The 26,006-nt window shown below is 41.1% G+C and overlaps 1 protein-coding gene across 3 annotated transcripts; it reads left to right on the top strand.

Moving 5' to 3' along the window:
• The first annotated feature begins 81 nt into the window (after window positions 1-81).
• On the top strand, window positions 82-24,885 carry si:dkey-65j6.2 (uncharacterized protein KIAA1755). Of its 3 annotated transcripts, XR_828921.4 has the most exons (27): window positions 82-436; window positions 8,126-8,323; window positions 8,985-10,392; window positions 10,495-10,677; window positions 10,764-10,887; window positions 10,971-11,064; window positions 11,216-11,287; window positions 11,421-11,537; window positions 12,264-12,362; window positions 12,465-12,616; window positions 12,939-13,077; window positions 13,457-13,579; window positions 13,722-13,916; window positions 14,580-15,520; window positions 15,728-15,977; window positions 16,116-16,205; window positions 16,312-16,536; window positions 16,654-16,824; window positions 16,947-17,124; window positions 19,139-19,252; window positions 19,376-19,636; window positions 19,748-19,989; window positions 20,105-20,189; window positions 20,284-20,384; window positions 24,099-24,202; window positions 24,504-24,618; window positions 24,758-24,885. XR_828921.4 is itself a non-coding variant. In XM_020051771.2 (24 exons), exons 1-23 carry the CDS (start codon window positions 434-436, stop codon window positions 20,174-20,176), a joined length of 5,424 nt encoding a protein of 1,807 aa, XP_019907330.2. In that variant the 5' UTR covers window positions 82-433; the 3' UTR covers window positions 20,177-20,189; window positions 20,284-21,794. The 3 variants fall into 3 exon arrangements, 2 of the variants coding, with proteins under 2 accessions (XP_019907330.2, XP_010889752.2); XM_020051771.2 differs by lacking the exons at window positions 24,099-24,202; window positions 24,504-24,618; window positions 24,758-24,885 and having other exon boundaries at window positions 12,492-12,616; window positions 20,284-21,794; XM_010891450.3 differs by lacking the exons at window positions 24,099-24,202; window positions 24,504-24,618; window positions 24,758-24,885 and having other exon boundaries at window positions 20,284-21,794.
• The last annotated feature ends 1,121 nt before the right edge of the window (window positions 24,886-26,006 follow it).

Below are 26,006 nucleotides of genomic sequence, written 5' to 3'. Positions count from 1 at the left end.
CTCACTCGCTCTCCCTCCCCTCTCTCTCTTGTCCTCTCTCTTTCCTCTCTATCCACTATTGCAACCCTCTCTGTATCCCTTGCTACTGCATGCTTTCTTCACGCAGCACGGGTCATGCTGCCCCTCTGCAAACTGTGGGCAGATATACATAGCATCAGACGAGGGGGAAGCAGACCAGGACAGCTATTAGCTGCTACAACCTTGGTGCTACAACCGGTAGCACTAAGAGCTTTAAAATATTATTTTGTTCAAGTTTGCACAAAGTAACATCCTCCTTACTAAGAGGTGAGAGGCACTGTGAACAGAATGGAGATTGCTACGGTCAGTTTGTCACTTAGTGAGACCTGTCTGTCCATGGATTATTCTCCAGACTGGACTCCGTACTCAGAGACATCCCTGATTACTGGATAACCATCTCTGTTTAACTGGAAACATGGTACTGTAACTGTAGCTCAACATAGCTTTCTATATCTGTATTTTGTTTATTATGGGTCATTTGTGTTTTGTGGTTTTTCATAATTGCCCTTCAGGTTTTCGATATTTACATTTAAATACATAAATGTCTAAATGTAATCTCTTTAATTAGAAACACAGATGCAGGGCTTCGTGTTGGCACATCCAAGTTCCAATTTAATATACTGTAGCTAGCAACACAGCTACATGTTTTGAGTCAAGGTGAGGGTTTCAGGTTACTATGCATTCCCAGTGATTTCACAAAAAACCCACTGTCTCTGTTGCCCTGCGTATCCCCTCATAACAGCCAGGCATGAGACCAGCACATAGAATTATACAAAGGATCCATTTGGGGAAAAATAACCCAATAAATGTTTTGCGGTTTCAAGTGCTGCTCAGGCCAAATGTTTATAGTCTTTAAGATGTTTAAGAGGTAGGTAATGACCACTGTACCATCATTTCCATTGAATCATTACCTGACTAGTTTATTTTTGTAACAGTAAAATGATGTACTGTCTTGCTTAGTTAAGCAAGTAAGCTCACAAATGTTGAAGTCACTTGTGGAGTACCTTGAAGTTTATACTTGGAGTATATTTGAAAATCACTGGCTTTGTTTTATGTATGTTAACGCTAACATTTTGCCATGATTTAAAATTGCCCATTTGAATTACAATACACTCAGCTGTGACATAATTACGGGGAGTTTATGTAAAGATGCTAAAACTGATCACCCACTATAATATAATAAGAAGTTTATTCACAACTAGTGATTGGCAACTGGCTTGCCACTAACCCCAAGCCAGTATGCTCTCTAAGGCATCATAATTAGCATTTGTATGAAAGAAAGGCTGCATTTGAAGAGCTTGAGAAGTAACTAAATACAGTATACCATCTGGATCTAAATGACTCAGTGATGGTTTACATTGGATCCACAAAGATTGGGCCTGTTCATTTTCTCTGACTGTAATTTGGCATGTTCCCATGAAGGGCGCTAGAATGTCCTAAATTGAAGTGTTGAACCATGTTGTTGAGATATTTTCTCAGGGCAAATCTACTGTTCTATAGATGTCTGACCATACTCCTGAGTAACGCAGGATATTATTCATAAGGAATTCGCTTGACCCTACCTTGGCCTATTTATAACCAGTGAACATATGACTTGATATCAAACATATTCTGCCCTGTAGTTTGTTTATCAGTTTAGTTATATAGTCATGGGCACAAACAGTTTTCAAAGAGCCTTTGACAAAGCAGTCATTTACCAGCACATTTTGACTGGCTTATAAATGTGCAGAGGTTTGCCACCCTTAGCGTTATGCTGGAACCTAAAATACTACAGCTCCTGATTACGTATCTGTTATATAGTGAAACTGACGGTGTTCCTTCTGTACAGTTATGTTTAGGACTGAGATACAGAAGGGTATCACTGCATTATTTGAAACATTAGCAGGCCCTTGAATTTAAAAAGAATCAACAGCATTCATTAATATTGATCACAGATATGAATCTCACATTACACCAGTACATTTAATAATCTAAATGTTGGTACAAATAACAAAGAAAATAGATTTTACAAAGGACACAACAGCAAATTATACAATAATACATTACAAATAAACTTAGCTAATACCGTAAACATATACACTACTGTTAAAAAGTTTGGGATCACTTGGAAATGTCTTTGTTTTTTTCTTTCTAAGCACATTTCTTGTCCATTAAAACAACATAAAATGTATCAGAAATACAGTGTAGACATTGTTAATTATTGCAAATGCTATTGTAGCTAGAAATAGCAGATTTTTTATGGAATATCTATGTAGACTTACAGAGGCCCATTATCAGCAACCCTCACTACTGTGTTCCAATGGCATGTTGTGTTTGCTAATCCAAGTTTCATTTTAAAATGTTAATTGATCATTAGAAATCCCTTCAGCAATTATGTTTGCACAGCTGAAAACAGCTGTGCTGGTTAAAGAAGTAATAAAACTGGCCTTATTTAGACTAGTTGAGTATCTGGAGCATCAGCAGAGAGGGATCAGAGGGATCTAATTGTTGGAAGATATCAGTCAGGAGAAGGGTACAAAAGATTTTCCAAAGCATTGGATAGACCATGGAACACATTGAAGACAGTCATCATCAAGTGGAGAAAATATGTCACCACAGAGACATTACCAAGAACTGGACGTCCCCCCAGAATTTATGAAATAGAAGAAAACTGGTCAGGGAGTCTTCCAAGAGGCCTACAGCAACATTAAAGGAACTGCAGGAATTTCTGACAAGTACTGGCTGTGTGCTACATGTGACAACAATCTCCTGTATTCTTCATATGAATGGGCTATGTTTTGGAATGGCCCAGCCAGAGCCCAGACCTAAATCCAATTGAACATCTGTGGGGTGATCTGAAGAGGGCTATGCACAGGAGATGTCCTTGCAATCTGACAGATTTGGAGCGCTTTTGCAAAGAAGAGTGGGGAAAATGTGTTATGGTCTGATGAAATCAAGGTTGAACTTTTTGGCCATATTTCCAAAAGGTATGTTTGGCACAAAAACAATACTGCACATCATCTAAAGAACACCATACCCACAGTGAAGTATAGTGGTGGCAGCCACATGCTTTGGGGCTGTTTTTCTTCAGCTGGAACCGAGAAGGATAACTGACCCTACTCCCCCAGCACAATAATATAGCAGCGTAAGACCTTGGGACTGAGGGGGGGGGTCCGGCGACACTGTGGCCCTATCAGGGGGAGGCCCCGGACAGGGCACAACAGGCAGGAAATCAATCCACTTACATTGTCAAGCATCAACCAAAGGGACAGTTCCAAATACCAGGCGATTTTGGCACAAAACCTTCAGGCGTCCGTTAGAAAGCTGAAGTTGAAGAGGAAGTTCACCTTTCAGCACAACAACGACCCAAAGCACACATCTGAATCCACAAAAGCATGGCTTCACCAGAACAAGATTAATGTTTTGGAATGGCCCAGCCAGAGCCCAGACCTGAATCCAATTGAACATCTGTGGGGTGATCTTAAGAGGGCTGTGCACAGGAGATGTCCTCGCAATCTGACAGATTTGGAGAGCTTTTGCAAAGAAGAGTGGTCAAATGTTGCCACGTCAAGATGTGCCATGCTAATAGACTCCTACCCAAAAAGACTGAGTGCTGTAATAAAATCAAAAGGTGCTTCAACAAAGTATTAGTTTAAGGGTGTGCACACCAGGTTTTTGTGAGTTTTTTATTTTATTTTTCTCCTCAAATATTTCAGTTAGTTTTTCAATTGAATTGTTCACATTATAGGTCACATTAAAGGTGGAAAAGTTCTGTCATGATTTATCTTGGTCTCGTTCTTTTACATCACATTTTAACAGGGGTGTGTAGACTTTTTATATCCACTGTACATGACTATCTTATATGTATATACATATATATGGATCTGATCCAGAGAACCTTACATCCATTCCTAAAGTCTTTCAAAAAAACTCAGACTGGGCAAAGACTGACTGAATCAACATTGGTTACATGTCAGTTCAACATATAAATTAAATGTTATGCCATTGAATCACCATGGGAAAACTGATTTGCAAAAGAGATTGGTCACTTTTTATTAATCTATCCACTTGCGCAATGAGCATCACTGAGGTTTTCTTACTTGTGTACATGTTTTGTTGAAGCACACCTTTTAAGTAGAAATGCCATGGATGTCTTTTAAACATCCTCCTTTGGATGCATGGTAATCACCTTTCAACTCAACTGATGTACAGCATCTTGGTTCCTTACTTACAGAAAGCGCATCCCAGCAAAACAATCAACAGTTTTGTCTTCATTTGCTATTTAGACCATTCCTTAAAATCCAGTTTGTGTTGGTTGTTTAGCAGTTGTTAAGCATCTGTTTTGTGGTTGCTACAACAAGGCAGTCAAACTCCTAAAATGTTGAATAGAAACATGTGAATAATGTACCAGGATGTAACATACCAGAGAGACTCAAGGATAAATGCTATAGCAACTATTTTATTTGTCAAACTTAATAGGCTAGTTTGGAAAACCCCCGACAATAACTGTGAAGGGTGTATGGTGTTTGGACAATGATCCTGATGGAGGCTAACAATGTTATTTGATGTACTGATGACCAGTTGAGAATTGTTCTTCAGACATCACAAATCTGTCTGGTCTGGGAGAATCCAGACATGATCTCTACCAGATTTTTTTACATTTAAAAAAACAGACATAAACACAGGAAATTGAGCTTTAGCTTACTTCAGCTTACTAAGTTCAACTAGAATCAGGAATCATTAAGATGTTTTTCCAAACAGCAATATTCATTGGCGCACTGTTACATTCAGTATTTCACCCAGACATATTATATACAACAACATTTCACACTGAAACACTCAAAGACACTTCAATGTGACTTTGGCCACTGTGGCTTAGGGGTTGTTTGGGTTAGCTGTTTAATGAAGAGAAATGTTAAACTCCGAAATATCAGAATGAACATCAGTCCCACTGGTGCATCCGAATGCAATAAGCTGCAATCTGAGACGAGTCACTTAGTTGAGTGACTGAGTGCAAATGATGTGTGTTTATTTAGTGCCCAATGTTACTTCAGCAGAGTGTCAGCACTCAGCAACAGACAGTTAGGCAGGCTTGCTGTTTACCCCCTTGGGTGCTTTCTTGTTGCCCAGACATAACAGCAACGGTGAGTCATGGTCCCACTAGCCCGGCTAATCACACTATCCCACATCGCCCAATCCTCGGCTGCTCCTCTCCTTAAGACTTGTTATGTCTTGACCTGCCCTTCGGTGCTGTTAGCCCATAATCACTCAGTGCCCTGTGTGGAAATCAACATGAATTCCACCACAGCATGACATAACACATAGACTTCATTCAGAAACCCCTAATAGTGCGAGACGTGTTTTTAGGTAACAGGCATATTCCAGTGGGTCAGCTTGGGAGCTTTTTTTGTACTCACCAAACATCAGGCCCAACACTGACTCAACACAGCATCACACCATGAAGAACAAAACTCACTTCACACTATAAAGAACAAAACACATCTTTCATGGAAACTCCCTGGACCAGCGGGCGTTTCATTCACCTTTGAGAGGGACGGTATTTTTCCAAGACAAAGATCTAAACGTTTTCGATTTTTGAAACTCTTGCAACATCCTCTATTTGAGACTCAACTGCCCACCATCATACTGACTTATTGCTGTTTTGCCGGAGGGTGTGTCAGAATTCAGATTATGTTGCTCTGGGTAGATCGTTATCATAGCTGTGCTGGGAGCCATGTCAAGCATAAACATATACAGAGGACACAGGTCCTGTGGCATATCACAGCTCCTCAACAGTCAAGTAGCTGGGGAAAGGTCTGAGCTCTGGTGGCCCAAGAATGGTAGAGGTGTAATGATGGATGTACACAACCATGTTATATATGTATATATATATATAGATAGATAGATAGATCTGGTCCAGGGAATGTTCCAAAGACCTCAGACTGGCCAAAATCTGATTGAGTCAACATTGGTCCCAGGTCAATTCAACACAAGAAGAATTATGATGTCAATTGAATCACATGAGATTGGATTAGCAAAAAAGTAACTTTTCACCTTAATTCAAAGAGATGGTGTTTATTATTATTTCACTATGAACTTCCATTAGTTGAAAAAGTATCCAAATGAAAAACAAAAAACAAATGTTGAACTAACAACTTTGAACAGTTGACTGGGAGTGGACTATGGAGGAGAGCTTGAACAGTTGACTGGGAGTGGAATATGGAGGAGAGCTTGAACAGTTCACTGGGAGTGGACTATGGAGGAGAGCTTGAACAGTTGACTGGAAGTGGACTATGGCGGAGAGCTTGAACAGTTGACTGGAAGTGGACTATGGAGGAGAGCTTGAACAGTTGACTGGGAGTGGACTATGGAGGAGAGCTTGAACAGTTGACTGGGAGTGGACTATGGAGGAGAGCTTGAACAGTTGACTGGAAGTGGACTATGGAGGAGAGCTTGAACAGTTGACTGGGAGTGGACTATGGAGGAGAGCTTGAACAGTTGACTGGGAGTGGACTATGGAGGAGAGCTTGAACAGTTGACTGGGAGTGGACTATGGAGGAGAGCTTGAACAGTTGACTGGGAGTGGACTATGGAGGAGAGCTTGAACAGTTGACTGGAAGTGGACTATGGAGGAGAGCTTGAACAGTTGACTGGGAGTGGACTATGGAGGAGAGCTTGAACAGTTGACTGGGAGTGGACTATGGAGGAGAGCTTGAACAGTTGACTGGGAGTGGACTATGGAGGAGAGCTTGAACAGTTGACTGGGAGTGGACTATGGAGGAGAGCTTGAGCATTTCCTTTGTCAGTCCATTACATAAAAGTGTTGGAGAGCTGAGATGGAAGTAGACTGGTCCGCCAGATGAGGTCCAGGGGGATCAGTCTGATCACACCCTTATACACCCAGATCCTCCCTCCACCTCCACGCTACAGCTGGAATGCATCTAGTTCTGTGCAATTAATGGGGAAGAAAACACATTTGTGATTAACTTAACGAAGAGCGCAAAAACATTTTCCAATGACAAAGATCGACGTTGATAAGATGGCTTCATAACTCAAATTTATTGATTTATTCAATTCAACTTTTGTTGGAATATATTTGAACAATCAAAAGGGTGGTAACTTTATACACTGAACATTAACTAGTCATATCCCTGCAATTACAATGAATCAGTCAATTTGACTTGGCAAGCCATATTAAAACTACATAGCATCTGTGGACCAAAAAAGCATGTTTCCCCCTAAAGAGACCCCACCTGAGACTGAATGATTCACTGAAAAGATGCACGTATACATTTACCACACACTGCCAACACATGGCCTTCACAAAGCTAATTTAAGCAGAGCCTAAAAGCGGGTGATGGGCCATTGCGGAGGAGGTCAGAGAGAATGTGAAACCATAAACCAGAACTCTCCTCCAGTGGAGACCCCCAGTCTGTTTATGGATGCTTGGTATCTGCCTACATGCAACTCAAATGGTTCACATGATAGCTTAGCTACTCTGACATCCGGAGCAACTTTGCCCTTGTGCTGTCAACATCTGTCTCTGGTTAACAGTAGTTGACTGTGCTGTTCGAAGGAAGAAGGTGGGGGCTGTCTATCAGATGTTACTGGAAACATAAGGATCGATGCCAGGATCAAAGAATACAATGGCCATTGTGATCTATGACCTCATGGCCTATGACCTCAAACAAAAGTTGTTGTGCAGGGGTGCATGACTAGTCTGGCAGACATCAGACTAGTGCTTGCTGGGAAGCGGTTGGACTAATGTGTAACTGCTTTACCGTTTACATCATTTAGCAGGCACTCTTACAGTTGTAGAGAGTGCATACATTTTTCAATTTCACATACACTGAGCCCGAAGCTGCCAAGATATAAGCAGATCCTGTTGACGACAAAATGAGGGGCATTGTATAAAACTAGTCATCCGAGATTGGAAGGTTACTTTTAGATATTGTGTGGAAGAAACGTTCATAGGTGTAATGTTAAATTAGAGCCATTTGCAGCCAGGTAACAGTAGCCTAATTTTGGGAGGGAAAACCTGTATCAACACAGCCCAGAAATCTGTATACAAAATCTTTATCTCTATGTGTTTTGGGCAAAACATTTTTTCTGTTTCTTCTGTTTCTAGAACCCTGAGTCTCTGGATTGGTCCATCCAAAACATCCTCTCAGTCCTCTACCCTCCCTTCGAGGCCACAGCCTCAACTGTCCTGAGCCAGGTTTTCCAGGTCATAGAGGAACGATACCAGGGAGACCCTCTCCAGTGTCTGCTGGACTTCCTCATCCCAGCCAAACACGTTCTTCAGAGTGTTCAACAGGCTGCCTGTGTGAGTCACTACATATCATCAGCAGGAATCCTAGCAGTTAGAGCAATTTGAGGATGGCTGGAACCCTAGAGCATCTGCCCAGTCTACGAAATGTTGCTAGATCAAATCCCTGTGTAGGCAGGTCATAAACATGTCTAATATATTCCCTGAGCAGATACCTGTATTTGCTCTCAGGTTGTTGCTGTCAATGTTTACTTACCTGGAAAATTTGGGTAAAAATGTATATAAATGTATAACGTGTTATACATTTATAACATCTATATATATATATATATATAAAATGCATGATAGTTAACCTTACACAATATATACAAACATTGAAAATCCAATTCTATTCGTCTCATGCTTTATAAACACAACAGGTGATGTTCACAATGCTTACATACCAACTTTTTTTTTAAAAGTCCTGAGTGAAAGGCAGTAAATAAAATGTACATCTAAAAAAATATATGGACAGAAATTTGTCAAACATGTAATATACTTATACAGAGTTACCCAAAAGCTCAAACAGGTTTCACAGGTTCAAACAAAGACAACACACCAAACAAAGTCACATGCAAAGCTTGCAAAAGCATTCAAATCCTCTTTGTTATGTACTGATCATGTTTTAATTAACAAAGACATTAAATGATGAAGAAATTTTTTTATGTTATGACGTCAGGCCCAGTACTCTGATGTGGTGTACCGCTTCGAGGGCTGGCCTCTGTGTCTGCATGAGAAGGTGGTGTTCCAGCTGGCTCCCGTCAATATCCTCTTGCTGCGCCCAGGGGACTTCTACTTACAAGTGGAGCCCTTCTCTGAACAGGCTGTCCGAATCGTAGTCAGGAGCCTGCTGGAGGAGGACGAGGGACCGGATCGGAAGGTGGAGGAGACACCCATTCCAGAGACCTCCTACCCCTGCATCTTCACTGAGGCCTGGCTGGCGGAGCTCAACCACGGCCGCAATGGCACCCCGCTCAGCCAATGTATCCTTTCTACAGACCGGGGAATGGTAAAGATGCCATGGGCACAGGTGGCTTTTCCTGAGTTTGTGGATAAACCCAGAACCATGGCCTCCTCACCGGCTGCCCCTGCTTCTGTTCCACAGGAGGTAATGACATCTACCCTGCCTCCCTCGGCCCCTGGGTACACTGTGGAGACTAGGATTGCTCCTGCTAAAAATGGCATTGCGGTTTCACTGCGTTTAGTGGACCGCAAATGCTCCAGGCTGGTTAAGCTGGATCAGCATGGGCCTGTGGCTAAGCCCATAGGCTGGGTGTCTCCTACCACATGGGACAGTCGCAGCAAAAACACCTCTGAAGTTGAGGGGGAGTACGTAGACTTGGTGGAGTTCACTAAGGAAAAAGAAGCATTGCTCAACAGTGGGTCTCACAGTCACCCACACCCCAGAGAACACATGTTAAAGCCTGGTCCCCTCAATAGGGATGGTGTTCCTTCAGCTCCAGCCCTGCCCCCGGCCGTGGATTCCGCCCCGGCCCCACACCCGCCCCTCAGGGATCCCTCACACTGTGGCCGGACTGTTCGGTTTTCAGAGGAGCTCCCCTGCACCCCCTGCACGAGGAAAAGAATGGGTCAGGTTTCCAGCACACAGGAGCTCAGGTGCCGTTACCGGCAGTCTTACCATTCAGCGCTGAAGAATCCGGTTACCTTTGAGAAAGACAATCCACTCAGTACATTGGCGGTTCTGGATGAGGGACAACCACAGGGGGAAGAAATATGTCCTGGTCTCTCTCAGTGTTGTTGCCATCCAGAACCAGACCAGGCTGACCAGAATCCCCCTGCTAGCGATGCTTCCTGTAGGGAGTCGGGCGAGTGGAACACTAGATCCAGTGAGGTTTTACGAGAACTGAGTGACACCCCAGAAAACAGCGAGAGGTGTCCCTCATCTCTGTCAACCACTGTTGTGGACACATCGGAGAAGTGTGAAGTCGTGATTCAAGGAAGGAAAATTAGGAGGGATGCTGACTCATCTACTGATATTCCCAGTTTACATGTGGTTAAATTAAAAAACGCCACAGCCTTCGGACTGGTTTCCCCAAAGATGAGCAGACGGAGACTGCCTGACCAAGGTGAGAGATCTACATTATATCTGTTATTCAGTGATACATGCTGAGAAAAAGGATTCACACTGCTGGTTTAGTGTATCACTCTACCATTGCTCCATTGTGTAGATGTCTCCCAGGATGGCCAACCCTCCATTAGAAATGTCCACCAGAACTCTCCACTTGCCACTCCCCCTGACACACCTCAGCAGTCTGTGGAATCGTATGCTGTGCCCAGGTCTAAGGTCCAGTCACCATCCTCAGCAGAACCCAGCACTCATCCCCTCTCACGTGGAATAGCATGTCTTACTGGTAAGGCAACCATGGTTTGTCTTTGATACAGAGGTGTATGAAACGGTCCAGGGAAAGAGTATCAGACCCTCATGTTCTCCTTTCAGGTGGTAGAGACAGAACAGGCCGGATGCTGGTTGAAGTGTATGGACACCAGGAAGGATGGAGATCTCCTTTAGTGTCCAGTCTGGAGCTTTGCCAATTGCTGCTCTACTTCTACTCTGTAGTCAGGTATGTATGACACCGGGCTGCCCCCATTCCTGTGTAACCTGAATCAAAATCTTGTAGTCTTAACCCATTGTTTTCATTTCTAGGAAAGAATTAAGAGAACTTGGAATAACACTACTTATAGATGCTAGGAAGACTTCCCCTCCACCACAGTTCAATAAGGCCCTGTTGATGGTTGAGGTATGAAGACATTCATCATCACATTACGATAAGCACTACATAACATCTCCAACAGAGGGTAGCAACTATCTGAAAATAACAGTTTGACCTGCATGTATACGCTATTTACTCAGACATATTACAGGGGCCTCATATTTTGATCATGTTACAGGAGCAAGTTCCCAATGCTGTACACACTGTCCTTATCATGGTGGAGAAGGAGAGCTGGCAGTACCCCAAGAAGGTCAGAGCTGAACCAGTGGTTTTCTCTAATAATGATTATTATCAGGCTTATCATTTCATGAACATTAGTGCGTTCATTTTGAGGGGCTTGCTGTGTGATGTCACTGACTGTGAAATTCTCTGCCTATTATCAGAGTGTTTTGGTGAACTCACTGAAGGCACTGAACAAGCTGGTGGAGGGGAGCCAGCTGACCTCAGGTTTAGGGGGCAGCCTGACATTCAACCACACTGACTGGCTGCAGCTCCACAAGGTAGGCCCCTGGCAGACAGCCTGCCCTACAGCCAACACCCAGGTCCCAGGGCTCAGCTCTGGAACCACAACTAAAGTATGGCGTCGGTACAGCTGTCTAAGACACTAGTCGTTACCTTTGTGGAGAAAATATGTACTGAGTTATTGCTGGGCCAGATTGTTTCACTCAAAAGACGATACTGACATGTAAATATCAACTGATCAGTGTTTGCCATGTTTATAGATAACTACTACTGATCACAGTCCAAAAGCTTCTGGGGATGTGTAGATATTCTTTTGCACATCCATGTATTCTTCATCATCTACTTGGAATATGCTACAGTTCCACCTCTTGGCAGACGCACAGTAGCAGTTTTTCTGATTTTCACGTTATACTCCTTTGAATGGTCGGCCAGTCTCCTTAGGCCATATAGGCTATTTACTTTTAACTGCAACGATATATTTTGTCCAAGTTCAGAAATAGTGCAAGTTGAACAAATCAGAGCAGTGTGCAAAAGCGTAGAGTTCAAATACATATGTAGAAGCTTACGGATCTTGAGTTGAAAGAGATACTTATTCTCTTCAGAGAGAAGACAGATCGGCAGCCACTCTGTTATTGTCCAGTGCTCTCCACAAGGGCTAGCTAGAGCTCCATCAGATAGGTCAGTTGAAACATTAGACAGACACTGGAAAGCTCTTGTATCTTGGTCTTCTTAAACGTCTGATGAACTTAAAATGTGTCTTTCAGAAACTTCATCCCTTTGTGTCAGATCTCCAGGAGGCTTCAGGTTTGTTACTGGGGGCCATTAGGAAACTACAGGAAGGCCCTAAGACTGACACGGTGCAGGTATTGGATTTAACCTTGACAGCACTTTATTACTGAAAACTTGTGGAATGGAGTTGACTTGGGTTATTCATATCCTCAAATCTTTCGTTCCATATGTGGCAGGATGTGAAGGCGTGTATTTTTAAACAGAGAACTCTGATGAAGGATGTTCTAGAGGACTGCCGATTGGTCGCTTTGCAAAGGGACGGCGGAGCCATACTGGCCAGACTGAGAAGGGAGACTGACTTTAGATACGCTCACTGTGAACATTACAGGTACAGAATATTACCTGACGTGTTGCATGACTGGGGTAAATTATAGCCTCCTTTACAGGATGTTCATCAATGTCATGAGTGAAATGGTATTCTTCATGTTTTACTTGAAAAATACACAAACACACACACAGTCCTGTATTACAAACCTTGTGAGGGATGTAAAAACAACAATTCCGTGTTCACTAAATGTAACTTAACCCTAATTCTGAACAATCATTAATAAAAACTGTCCTTATGTGGCACTCTCAGCTAAACTGAACTGCACATATCAACCATTTCCTTCTAATGTGTTATTTCCTTGATCTCCAATCTCTCTGTGCAGTGATGCTGTGGATTCTGTGACCTGTTTGTACAACCATGTAGAGGAGCAGGCCCATGTACTGGTGAAAAAATCTAACATGTACTTGGAACACCTTGAATACCTGCTCCAACAAAGAGAAATGGAGGACCACTTCACTAAGGTACATTCATTGCATTTGCCATTCATTGCGTTTGCAATTAATCTAAAAAATCTGACCAAGTTTGAGAGGATATGCAAGGAACAATGGGAGAAACTACCCGAATCCAGTTGTGCAAAGCTGGTAGAGACATACACAAGAAGACTTAAAACTGTGATCGCTGCCACAGATGTTTCTACAAAATATTGAATGGTTTTGAATAAATATGTACAAAAGTTATTTCAGTTTTTTATTTTCCATTTTTTTTTTAATTGGTGAAGATTGGCACAAAATATAACTGAATGAATTCTAAATTATGTCTGTAACATAACAACATGAAAGAGGTCAAAATACGTTCTGAAGAAACTTCAGAAAATACTTACTAAGCCCCATTCCATTGTAGATCACGGAATGGTTCAATGCAGAGGGGGAACGGCAGTTGCTGGAAGCAGAATCAGTGGGGGATTCCAGAGAAAAAGTAGAGCAGACTCTCCATAGCTTCAGTGCATTCCTCGCTAAAGTCAATGTAAGTCTATCTATCTTTTCACTCAGTGATGCAATCAGGTGACACTGTTTCACGCTTGATCCACTAAGATCTACTTGGAACGAGAAGTAATGGAAGTTTAATTGAATAGGTCGTTACCTTTACTGTTTTACTGTCCCTTTAGGAGCAGAAGCAGCAGGCCACAGTTCTGCTCACAGAGGCAGAGAAGATCCAGGGCTCATCAACATACACTGAAACTGAGCTGTTCAGTACCATGGTGTGTACCTTCAAGTCTTGTCTGGCTGACTTCCTCTCCCGGGCAGAGAGGTGCTGCAATGAGCTGAAGGCTATGGTCACTGTATGCAACTTCTGTGAACAGGTTGGTGTCCAGGCAGTGCTAGATCATGTTGTTGCACATTGTTTTATTGTTAACAGTTAACTAAAACACATAAAATCAATGCTGATGTTGACATGCTTTATGTATATATTGTAAGGGGAAATAATAAAAGTTGGATTTCTGTATCTTTTTCTGGGGGTAAATAAAAATGTAATTTGTCTGTCCATTAGCTACAGGTCAGTAGCTCTAATAGAAAATCTCCTCGTTCTTACTGTCAAAGAGAAATATAATAATGATTATATGTTTTACTGGTAAAATCACTGGATTTGATCTTATTCTTAATAAGATTCATGGGGTTGGGCATTTACTTTACATATTTTTGAGTAATAGTTTGGTAGGAGCAGTGTTGTTTTGAACAGTGAGTAAGGTAAAGTCTACCTGTGTTTCATAGCTTCCAGTTTTCTTTGGGGTTTTAGTAAGCTTGATGTAAGCTGGCTTTTTATAATAAATGTTATTGATTGACTGATTGATAGATGGACATTTTCTTAAAACCCATGTCAACTATGTATTTAGTTGTAAAACAGTCATATATCATATTTTGCATTCACTCCCTTCATCAGTGTAGCCCATGCCCAGAAGCTTCAGATCTTTATCTGTCTGGAAGAAAAGTCAGAAAAGTTTTGAATAAGGGAATTTTTTTTCCAGGCTACTGAGCTGGCCAAAGACTGCAAACAATACCTGGACCAGAAGCCGTTTGGAAGACATCCAGACATGAATGAGGTCTTTACCCTCCAAATGTACCAGGAGAGCTTTGGTCAGTTCTCCCCAGAGCGCTTCCAGCAAGTGAAGGCTCATGCATCTGTTTTAAGGGGGTCCAGAGGCATGCGAGTGTGGAACGTAGCCTGGCTCAAGTGTCAAGAAGTCAGGCAGCAACTGGAAGAAAGCCTGCATGATGTAGAGAGGGCCTTGAGGAACACAGACCCCTGGCATGAAGAGTACAGAACTAGTGAGGACAAAGCTTTGATTCATACAGTGACTCATCATTACAGACCCTTGTCATTTCCCAGACCTGAGCCCCCGGAATGGAGCAGCCTCCCATCAGACTCTATGGATGGAGATTACCATGTTGCCTTGGAGAACTCTGTGACCTTCTCTAATATTAACTTCAAGCCTGAGAATATAAAACCTGGTAAAGGGTCAAAGGTCACGAATGTGCCAGCCTCTCCCCATAACAGATCAAATAGTAGACCGGTGAGGGAAACTAGAAGGAGAGGTGCCAACCAAGGGAAGAGCAGAGGAGCCGCCACCGTTGCCGACTCACACCCTATGGGTTGTGAATGGTTCTTGTGGCATCGTAGGGGTCTGAGTCGATCCATGAGTGAGGAGTCTTGCGCGACAGCCACGTCCAGTCAGTCTGAGGCGTGCATCCAGACACCATCCTGTTCCCATGGAAAACCCTCTTGTAGGATGCTACAGGCCGCTCGGAAATTCCAGATCTCTCGCCATGGCAGTTTCTGTTCAGAGGAGTCTTCTTGTGGTCATGAAGTGATGGAGACTGCCTCTTCAAGGAATATTGGCTCATCTGCAAGGACGTGTGAGGGAACAACATTGTTGGCAAATCCAGAAGAGAACACCAGTAGTGTTTTGTAAGTTACTTACTAAAGGAGTTCTCCAAATTAGCATCACCTTTTTTTCTTGTCGATATCTGCCTAATGTACTTTTCTTTAAGCTTGCAATGAAGTAATGCAGGTACTCTACCTTCATAAAACATTTTCATAACTTTCAGTGGACTGCAAAACAGAGTTTAGTAATTGGCTGTGTTGCTGTAATTGTTTATGGTGTTGTTACTGTAGGAAGCTACAGCGGATCATGGAGGAGCTGCTGTTAACAGAGAGGGAGTATGTGCGTTCCCTGGGCTATATTCTGACTCACTACCTTCCTTTGTTGGAGACGCCTGACGTGCCCCAAGACCTGCGGGGCAAACGTGGAGTCATCTTTGGTAACCTGGAGAAGCTCTACGACTTCCATTGCCATTTCTTCCTCAGAGAGTTGGAGGACTGTCAGGCTGAGCCATTACGAGTGGCTTGTTGCTTCTTGAGACACGTGAGCTACAGTCTTCATGCTCATGCCTTCTAATCTATCCTTTCTACATGCTAAACTAGAGTCCTGTAATGATTGATTTGTTGAATTTGCCACTAAAGTGTAACTGTTGTGACGGTAAACTTTCCTCTCTATATTCAGAGAGACAGTTTAGGCCTTTATGCTCTCTACAGCAAGAACAAGCCTCAGTCAGATGCTTTAATCCTTCACCATCGCCATGACATATTCAAGGTAAGTCAATTAAGTTGATGCTTCATTCCAAAGGTCAATGGTGAATTCCTTTGAATGGTCTCTCCATCCCTCCTGTGATCTCCTGTCTTGTTTTGTCCCTTCTCAGAGGAAGCAGCAGGAGCTGGGAGACCACATGGACTTGTCCTCCTACCTGCTTAGGCCCATCCAGAGGATCAGTAAGTACAGCCTGCTGTTGCAGGACATGCTGGGCGTGTGTGGGCCCTGGACAAACGGGGACAAGTCAGAGCTCCAATCTGCGGCCGACTTGGTCCGCTTCCAGATGCGCCATGGCAACGATCTTCTCACCATGGACGCCATCCAGGACTGTGACGTAGGTTTATCGTCGTAATAATTTCCTAAACAACAAATGTCCAAATGGGGGTACATGTGGAAATTATTATTTTAAACCAGGTAGTCATTGTCCTGTTTTACTCCACTCCTGCACCAGGTGAATCTTAAGGAGCAAGGCCAGCTGATTCGTCAGGATGAGTTCATTGTGGTCTTCAGAAAGAAGAAGTGTTTTCGTCGTGTCTTTCTCTTCCAAGACCTCATCCTCTTTAGCAAGACCAAGAAGACAGACGTGGGCAATGACGTGTACATTTACAAACAGTCTTTCAAGGTGTGTTGACAGTATTCATTAAAAAGACTGTAATGTACCTCACTTACCACTTGTAAAGAAAGACCAAATCATCTGGCCTTTTTGAAGCAATCAGCCTGTCTTTTATTTTTGTTTCTGTCTAGACGTCTGATATTGGGATGACCCATAACTCCGGAGAGAGTGGTCTGTGTTTTGAGATCTGGTTCCGCAGGAGGAAGACCCAGGACACCTACACACTTAAGGCTGACAGAGAGGAGACTAAAAAGGCCTGGACCACAGACCTGGAGCAGATCCTCTGGGAACAAGCCGCCCACAGCAGAGGTAAGTTCACTATTCTGTACATGCCTTGTCTGTCAATCACTATTAGTGCACAGTAAAACCCTAAGGCATTTTTAACTGAAATATTTTTTGTAAGTTTAACTCAAAGTTACTGAAATGCTGCTAATGACATAAAATGATTATGTGATACTGACTATTTAAATATTTGAAATAAATATTTAAAATAAACATTTGCTTAACATGCTCTACTGCAGGTTGACGTTTTGGAATTATTTAATCAGAATCATTTTAGCAACACTTAAATCAATTATATCAAAGATAATCCAATAATGTAGTTTTTTGCATCCTTTTTCTGGTGGATATTTGTAATTAAAGACATGCAAGGCACATGCCTCAATTATTCCTTTATTCTCTGAGCCCAGGGCAATCACATCTCACTCAATCTCATCCCACTGTAATGTTGGTTATAAGCTGATATATACATTGAAGGGTGTGTCTACCTAGCAAGATCAGATTTCCAAGACAGTAACTCCCATGCCAAATGGTCAATGTAAAAATGTCTGCGGGTATCAGAGCGCAACCTACAGAGAGATAATCTAAACAGAGATGTTTCTGTTGTTCTCATTATCTAGGCACATTCACTTCCAATGAAACGTACATTCACATTGTAATTGTTAATGCTCAGATTCCACACCCCTTTAATTCCTATTGGAATTACCCATCCCTTTGAATGACAGTGACATGTAGGAATGGTTGTATTATTAATGTTCACAGGACTTCCAGAAATCTCAGCATAGAAGCTGTAATACTTTTGGAAATTCCCAAAGAATTTTAGGAAAGGTCTAAGGATTTTGCAGCCCTAACTCTGGCCACTGTGCTACGCAAAGCAAGATTTTGGAATGAGGCCACATGGGATGTGTAATATATTAAGAGGGAAAAATTTGTCTTGAACTCACATGAAAGACAAACAATTGAAACCAAGTGAGTCATAACCATGTCTCTGTCATTAACATATACAGACTTGGGGGGTAACTACAGTTCACTTGAAAGGGCAATTCGCACTGGGAAAAGATGTTGTAGCTGTGGCTAATTATATTACACAATTATTGTAAGCTAATATTACTCAACTCTGGACGTAATTGGTTTGAGTAATGACTACAAAACAATTTTAAGTAACTACCTGTACTCAAATGTGAAGTGCAGCCGGTTTCCTCAAAAGGTTTGAGTAATGAGGGCACACAAAGGTTTAGTGTGGGCTGATAGCAAATGCTTACTTCAAGGTCCGCTGAATGGCTTACTTAGCAGCTTTATTTCTAGACCAGGTTCTGGATCCTGCAGACGGCATAGCCTAAGGTCCCATGGGGATAATAGAATATTATTGCGTAGTGACTCTTGGCAGTTGGGCGCCTCTGAGCTCAATCAAGATAGAATACTTGAGAATGTGTTTGTGGATTTTTTTATATAAATGGATACACCACCACCATTTCCTTTCCCACCTGCCCAGAAAACTTTGGATTCTTTGACAGGATTTCAGACCGAAGATAAACAAGTTTCGGCAATAATTAGAATGTCTGGATTCCCCTAAGAGGCCAAAATCTTTAAATTGTCCTACTTTGGCCAATATTTAGAGGCATAACTTTCAATCCTTTGCATGCGTTCAAATCTGAGGGAGTGTCAAATCATTAAAAACCAGATAATTATTCCCATAAAGAGATTGTAAAGAAATGACTGTATTAATGATAAAGGTTTATACCTTTGATCTTTTTGTTTTCAATCAGTTATATGTTCCATGGTAATTCCATAAATAATATCTAAAAAGGAATGGTTTCAGTATATTAAAACAAAAGTTCAGTTCATTTGCCAGGGTTGACCATAAAATGAATTACAGACTTATAGCACTAATCACCTGAAATAAATAACAATCTTCAGAAATTATGACAAACTAAGCAATATTGGGCTACAGTTTCTACCTATAATATTCAAATACCACTCATTTTGTGGAATGACCAAATTCAAAGTTTATTGGTAGACTATCTTTGTGTTTGGTGTGTTGTAGAACTGCGCATACAGGAGAGAATGTTCATGGGCATAGGGAGTAAACCCCTCATGAATATACAGAAGAGCGAGGCAGCTGTCTGTGACAGGGCTGTCAACTGTGTCCTGCTTGGAGGTATGTAAATAAGTTCACAGCCAACTCCCAAGCCTCTTATCCATGTACTGTCATCACATATGTAAAATGTACTGACTTACTGAATAGAAGTTACTTACTGAATACTCTATTTCCTTCTCTCAGCTCCTGTGCTGTGTTGTCCGCAAACAGACCTTGAATATCTCCGACCCAACTCTATTGGTTCAGGAAGTAGTGCATCCACCTCTTGCAGCCACTCCTCGTCTTCTTCTGGACGAGGTTCTTTACCTCCAGTTGGTTCCCCTGGTAACAAGACACAAAGTGGGGAGAACAATCCCAGTGTCTATTCTTCACCGGAGACCGTGTCAGTGACTGAAGATGATCTAAAAGATTATCATAGTCACCAGAAGCAAAACCTTCTTCTCAGTGAGTTTGTTTTGTTCTAGTGTTTTACATGACTAAAATGAGTACTGACAGACATACAGTACATGACTCTGGTTATGTGCCTGTCTCTGTATCTTTCTGTTGACATTCCAGTGGACAGCACAGAGTCATCAGGTGAGAGTGCTAGCATGTTCAGCACCTCAGAGCACAACTGCCTGTCTGCAATTGGTGGAGAGTTGGACGATTTGTCATCTGTTACGAGTTCTCAGCACCATGTCCAAGAAACAACCACAGCACCCAATCTCAGGAAGACCAGCTCACCTGCTACCATGAGGAAGAAGCTCTCCATTGCTCCTAAACCACCAACTCTTGCTGTTCCTCACAGCCTGAAAAAGGTGAAATTTTTTGATCAATGTAAAAGAAATGAACCAAATTTCACCCCCATAATAATTTTGCCCCAATACAAATTGATGATTTTGATTTGATTTTCTATACTTAATCTTTACAAAGGTCAAAGAACAACCAATATATTCTTCAGTGGACAAAGAAAAGGTTTCTCTTAGAAAATCAACAGAAGTTTAACCTGAGGATATGAGTGAGTTGAAACAAAATACATTTGTTTTATTACATATGGTCAATACATATGCAATGCAGTCAATTAAAATATGATGGAATTGATTTTCTTCTAGACAGTTAATCCAGTATGGTGAAGCCTACCAAGAACGTCCTGTGGATCTTTGAACAATCAGACTGACCGTACTGAAAGGAAAATGTATTAACATTTGTTAATGTAAGTGAACTGTATTTACTTGACAAGCCCAGAGGTTGCAATTGGTTCGAAAGAGTTACTGTATCTGGTATGTATGTCGTAACTAAAATGTCATGAAAATTAACACATTGATTGACTGTAGTTAGTTGGAAGGGCATTGGATCACATGACTGACTTTCATTTTCATTTTGAGATATTAGTTACATTGTGTATGTACATTTAAACTCAGTCAAATCAGTTCCTTGTAATTTACACATCATTAGTATCATGACTCATCAGTGACTTTCTACCCTTATTGTTCTTACATTTAACACATTTTATATTAATAACAATAATATACCATTAGACATGTCCAAATCAAACTGGCTACACAAAAACGTGTCCCCTTCAATTTTCTGTGCATGCTGAGCTCAACATCCAGTGGTGCTCTAAACATCATTTCCTACCCAAATTGGTGGATAGATGTGGGATAATTGATTTATTTCCAGGGTCGGGATAAGTCTGCTGACAGGTGGGAAAGCAGAGGAGCAGCCTTACTGTAGCTTTGAGCTCTGAAAAGCGAGAACCACAAAAATGGCCATTATGGCCAATCATAACTCTTCAGACATTCTCCAATTCAGTTGCAAACTTTGTTTTGTTCTTTTATTTCCCTGTAAAAGGGAACAGCTATTTTTGTGGTTAGATTCAGATCCATGCTATCTGACATCTGCTAGTTAACATCCAATGACAGGTTTGGCTGAATCAGTGTGGATATGTGTTAGAGATCTCAATTATTTAAAGCGCTAGATCTGATTGTTCAGGGCATAACTTTTAAACATGTCAATATAGATCTACTTTGTTTGAGACAACCTTAACCAACATTGTTTTTGTTCTTTTTCCACACATTTGGTTTATGCATTCTTATTGTGTTTTTTATATAATACCCAATGTAAATTATTCCCATAGCAAATTATTTATTATTGGATGAGCACAATTTCTTTGGAGAATTTAAGAGTTTTGACTGTATTTCTCTAGCAGGTGGTTAGAACATCACCTCATACTAATGTTGAGTAATTAGAAGAAAAATTTACTCCATTACTGGAAAGTGAATGAAATCTTGCCAATTCAATTGCTCATAGGACATTGCTAAACATTTGGACCTGACTGACCCAGTTATTCAGCATAGACATCCAGTGATGACGTAGCCATCAGTTGAATTTATTCTGTTAATCAGATGGGCCATGCTTTCAAACTGAACACTCCTCAATCAGAGCCTAATTCTGCTGTCCTGGACTGTCACACATACGTTAATATTGGTGGATTTAAAAACATATTTGTAGAGAAATAAGATTTACATTGACGCAGTATTTGTTTCAATTTGGGTAGTAATATATCTATAACCACTATCTTTGATATGCATATATTGTACATGGAACAATAAATTATTTATTGGGCAAAAACATTGCATTGTTATTCTTTTCTGAAGTTGTTATGAAGTATTCAATACCCTGCTTGGAAGTATGAAGTAGCTATAGCAATATCATAAATGCTGAATTGGCATTTCTTCATTTCACAAATATATTTTCTATTTGATGCAAGTTATTTGAAACATGTTAAGGAAGTAATATGTCTCAAAACTGTTTGAAGGGGCATTATTTCAGAAGTTGTAAAGTATTCAAAGCCATGCAGTGAAGCATGAAGTGGGTATAACGTTATCATAAATGCTGAATTAGCGTTTCTACATTTCACAATTTCACTTGTATTTGATGAAAGCAATTTGAATAATAATAAGGAAGTAACTGTTTGAGGGAGCTTGGACCAGACCGCGTGGTCATGTTATGCATATAGTCAAGTTACACACACTACAAATATCCTTGGAGCAACATTGCAGCCAGGACATCACACTCTCTAGCGACACAAGCAAGAGCCTACCGGCATTATCGGAAGTAATGGATCAAGGTAAAAGAGCAACACTTCTTTATTGTTCATCCATGATTTACAGACTTATGTTAAAATGCACCACTCCTCGGTGGTGCAGCATTGTAATTCAATGCCACAAAGTACCGCAGCATCATTGTGGACAAGAGTTCAAATCCCGGTGGTGGCATACCGACAGTGCCCAGCAGTACCACAGAGAACGCTGTGAATTGGCTCAGCAACCTCTGGGTTGGATGTCGAAAGGGGCTGCTTCATCACACTTTAGCAAGTCCACGTGGTGGGTTGTACATCTACAAGCTCAATCATGGTTGTTGGCTAGAGAATGGGATCTCCTCCAGGCTCATATGTGCAGACATATAAGTATCTGGTTGAGTGAGCTGCGTGATGTAAAGCAGAAAAAGCTTGGTGAGATTTGCATCACAGGGCACTTCTCTATCTTTGACTCTTGTGAACCAGCAGGAGAGTTGCTGCAATGGCAGGCTATAATTGGGAGGAGGCAAAAACTTTGGGACAACAAAAAGTAAAACAACGTGTGTTGGTGAGTCAGATGGCATAGCAGTTAATGTGTGCTGGCTCAAATCCCTGAGGTGACAAGGTGAGGAGAAATCTGTAATTGTGTGCTTGAGGAAGGCACCTTATCGAAATTGCTCTAGTAGCTTCGTATAAGGGCATCAGCTAAATAACTAAAGTGTGCAAACAAATCAATTAGACCAGGGAACTTTATAACAGTTGTAATCTTGAACCTGGAGGTATATGTATCCTGGCTACAGAGGATGCAGTATACATGGAGGAAGATATAGAAAGGCAAGTATTTGTGCCATCACAGGCTGGTCTTATCTACAACCAAATGAATCCAAGTCTCCCCGTGGACATTTGGCCAGGTACACATAGTGGTGGATGAGTGCCACCCACTTATTGGACAGACAGTGTTTCCATACTTCGCCAGTGGGCCAATAAACAATGCAAGAAGGTTCGCTTTGGCCAGTGTTGGGTGTTTGCTGTAGTAGCATGCACAGGTAAAATCTAAACCTAAAAACCACCAACATTCAACTGTTTTCTGTGAATATTTTCACCTAAAGGGCCAGTTCACCTGAATTATAAAATTGTTTCATTAATTTGAAAGAAATGTATATACAAGGTAGGATATGAATCATTGTTTTGGTGCACATGGCCTGTCAGTGTATTGTTTTCAAATGCTAACGTTTAAGACATGGGGTTGCACGTCATGTTCTAACAGTCTGTGTCTTTGGTAAGCCTTGCAATTCATATTTACTTAATAATATTCTAATGAGAAGAGTGAAATAGTTATAATTCTGTTCCCATCAATTGAAAAAGATGCGTACCGTATTACCATTTTCAAACAGTGCCAGGGAAACAAAACTAAATTAGGACAGGTATCATATCTTGTCCATTCATCCAAGTTAAGGAAACCAAAATGTGAATTTGTTATTTGGGTGTGAGAAATAAGCAATGGATTAATTAATGTGCATAACTACAATGGAAATTGATTTTCAGGGCAGTCATCTGTACCTACTTTAAATATTTTCATTGCCTTTATGTAATCAGTGATACAAGAATTTTGACATGTGACTTTCATCCACACATTTCTCGTGCTCTGGGTATCCCCTGTCGAGTGGTTACTAACTTTGGATCTGCTCATGATGCAAATAGTAACCTACTGATTGAATTTCTGTATGATAAGGATGAAAATGATATCTCTGTTGACTCAATATGGTAAGGAGAAAACCTCATGCTGTGCTGATACAAAATGGGTTCTGTGTTTGTGAAACAATGTTACAATATATTACACTTTCTCAGGAACCTCCATGTGTGGGTGGATAGTTGGATGGCTCGTCCCGATCTGAAGGCAGACTATGATGGCTGGCAAGCAAGTGACCCTACACCACAAGAGAAAAGTGAAGGTGAGTCGACGAATATCAGTGAAGATGACTTATGTTACACTGAATCCATTTATTTGTGCATATAAATACAGTAATTGTTTCATAGATTAAGTTAATACTGTAATCATGGCCTACTGATTTGACGAAGCAGGAAACTGGCGGACAGTTCTAATGTATATATTGTGGGTTATTAGGAGCAACATATTCACACTGGGGACATAATAATAATATAAATTGTACTCACATTGTTATCCCTCTGGATAAGAACATCTGCTAATTGACTGTGTTGCTTTCTCTGACCTTGATGTGTTATGTTCTACAGAGAAGTGCCTTCCCTTCAGACTGGAGTACTTTGACTACAGCAACACCATAACATAAGGAAATTCCACGGTGCAAAACGCATCATAGTGCTCGATGTTCCAGATGTTGCCATCAAGGTAGAGTATTTGATAGTCTGGCTTTATGTAAATTAGATGATGTCCCAATACTTTGGTGAGACTGTGCCACAGTGCCACATAACGCTGGAAGACATTTTAAGCATTATGTACAGTGCATTGTTAAATGGTTCTCCTGCAGATCTTGGGAGACACCAGAGTAAATGAGAAGCTGTCTGCAGAGATCTCACTAAAGAATCCTCTACCAGAGCCCCTGCAGAAATGCTTCTTCAATGTGGTGGGAGCTGGTCTCACTGAGGGAAGAATCCTCATACAGAAGTATGTAATCAGTACTGACACACTGGACCTGTTCAGGGTTAACTTTCTTGAACAGTAATTAGTACGCTAACTCAAAAAAACAAACAGAATACATGTGTAAAGCTTGAACTGTTAACCTTTATGCTTTTAATAGTGTAAAACTGGTGAAAATGTACAACAACAAGTAGAGATATTTAGTAAGGGGAGGCAAACTCTCTGTTGACACAAACACATATCTTCATGAAGTTGTAATAATACTCCTCCTACTTGCCCGTCAGCATAGCTCTCAACAATAGCTCCTTTTCATCCTGTTGCATACATTGCAGCAGCTGGCAGTATGAGAATTTGTGAAAACTGTTTTGGTGTGATGCATCCAATGTTATATGTACCACACTGGTTATCCCCAACCCTCTCCCCTTTTCTTTTAATATTAAGTTAGACTGGCTGACATGCTACTTTCCATGACTGTCAAACTTAAATTCAGCCCCTTGTTTAAAAAACAATGTAGTTATGGAATGGCTTTTTGTTTGGTCATTGTCCACTAACACACTTTGACAAATAAGCTAATCAGATTCTGAAGATTGATTATAATCCAGGTGTCTATAGTCACTTGTTGTATTTAGATCTAAAAGCAAAGATAATATTTGAGGGCAAGGCACTTTGTGCACATATTTTCAACTTATCAACAAGTATTTACACTTATGATTAACAGGTGACAGGTACTCATTACATATGTAAATACAAAACTGAATTTACATATTATGTAAATGTTATTTAAATTAAATTGTTGTCATGACAATTTGTAGTCTGAATAGGTCCAAAGTAAGGCAAAGTGAAAGTGGATAGCCAAATATACTTACTAGATAGGGAAAATACTACTCATCAAACTCGGAGGAAACAAAACACTGCTTTGAGGTACGATTACAGTTGGATTGGCTTTGCTAAAATTGGTAAACATTTTGAGTTGTATTATTGGCCATATTATTGTCAAGACAACTGCTTAATATTGCGTGATCCACAGGGACAAACCTGTGACTTGGGAATTTCTCTGTTCTCCCATTAGTTTTAGACCGGTTATAAACAGATGCTAGTCCTATAACCAAACATAACGTTCTGGAGAAGTGTAATCTCCC

The sequence above is a fragment of the Esox lucius genome, chromosome 12 (assembly GCF_011004845.1).
Source record: "Esox lucius isolate fEsoLuc1 chromosome 12, fEsoLuc1.pri, whole genome shotgun sequence".
NCBI classification, from domain to species: domain Eukaryota; kingdom Metazoa; phylum Chordata; class Actinopteri; order Esociformes; family Esocidae; genus Esox; species Esox lucius.
This window is presented reverse-complemented; position numbering and strand designations above follow the sequence as displayed.

What these genes read in the sequence shown, in the direction of transcription:
- si:dkey-65j6.2 (XM_010891450.3), top strand. An exon ending in ACGGAGACTGCCTGACCAAG is followed by an intron (nt 10,393 to 10,494) that starts GTGAGAGATCTA and finishes TCCATTGTGTAG; the next exon opens with ATGTCTCCCAGGATGGCCAA. An exon ending in TTTACAAACAGTCTTTCAAG is followed by an intron (nt 16,825 to 16,946) that starts GTGTGTTGACAG and finishes GTTTCTGTCTAG; the next exon opens with ACGTCTGATATTGGGATGAC.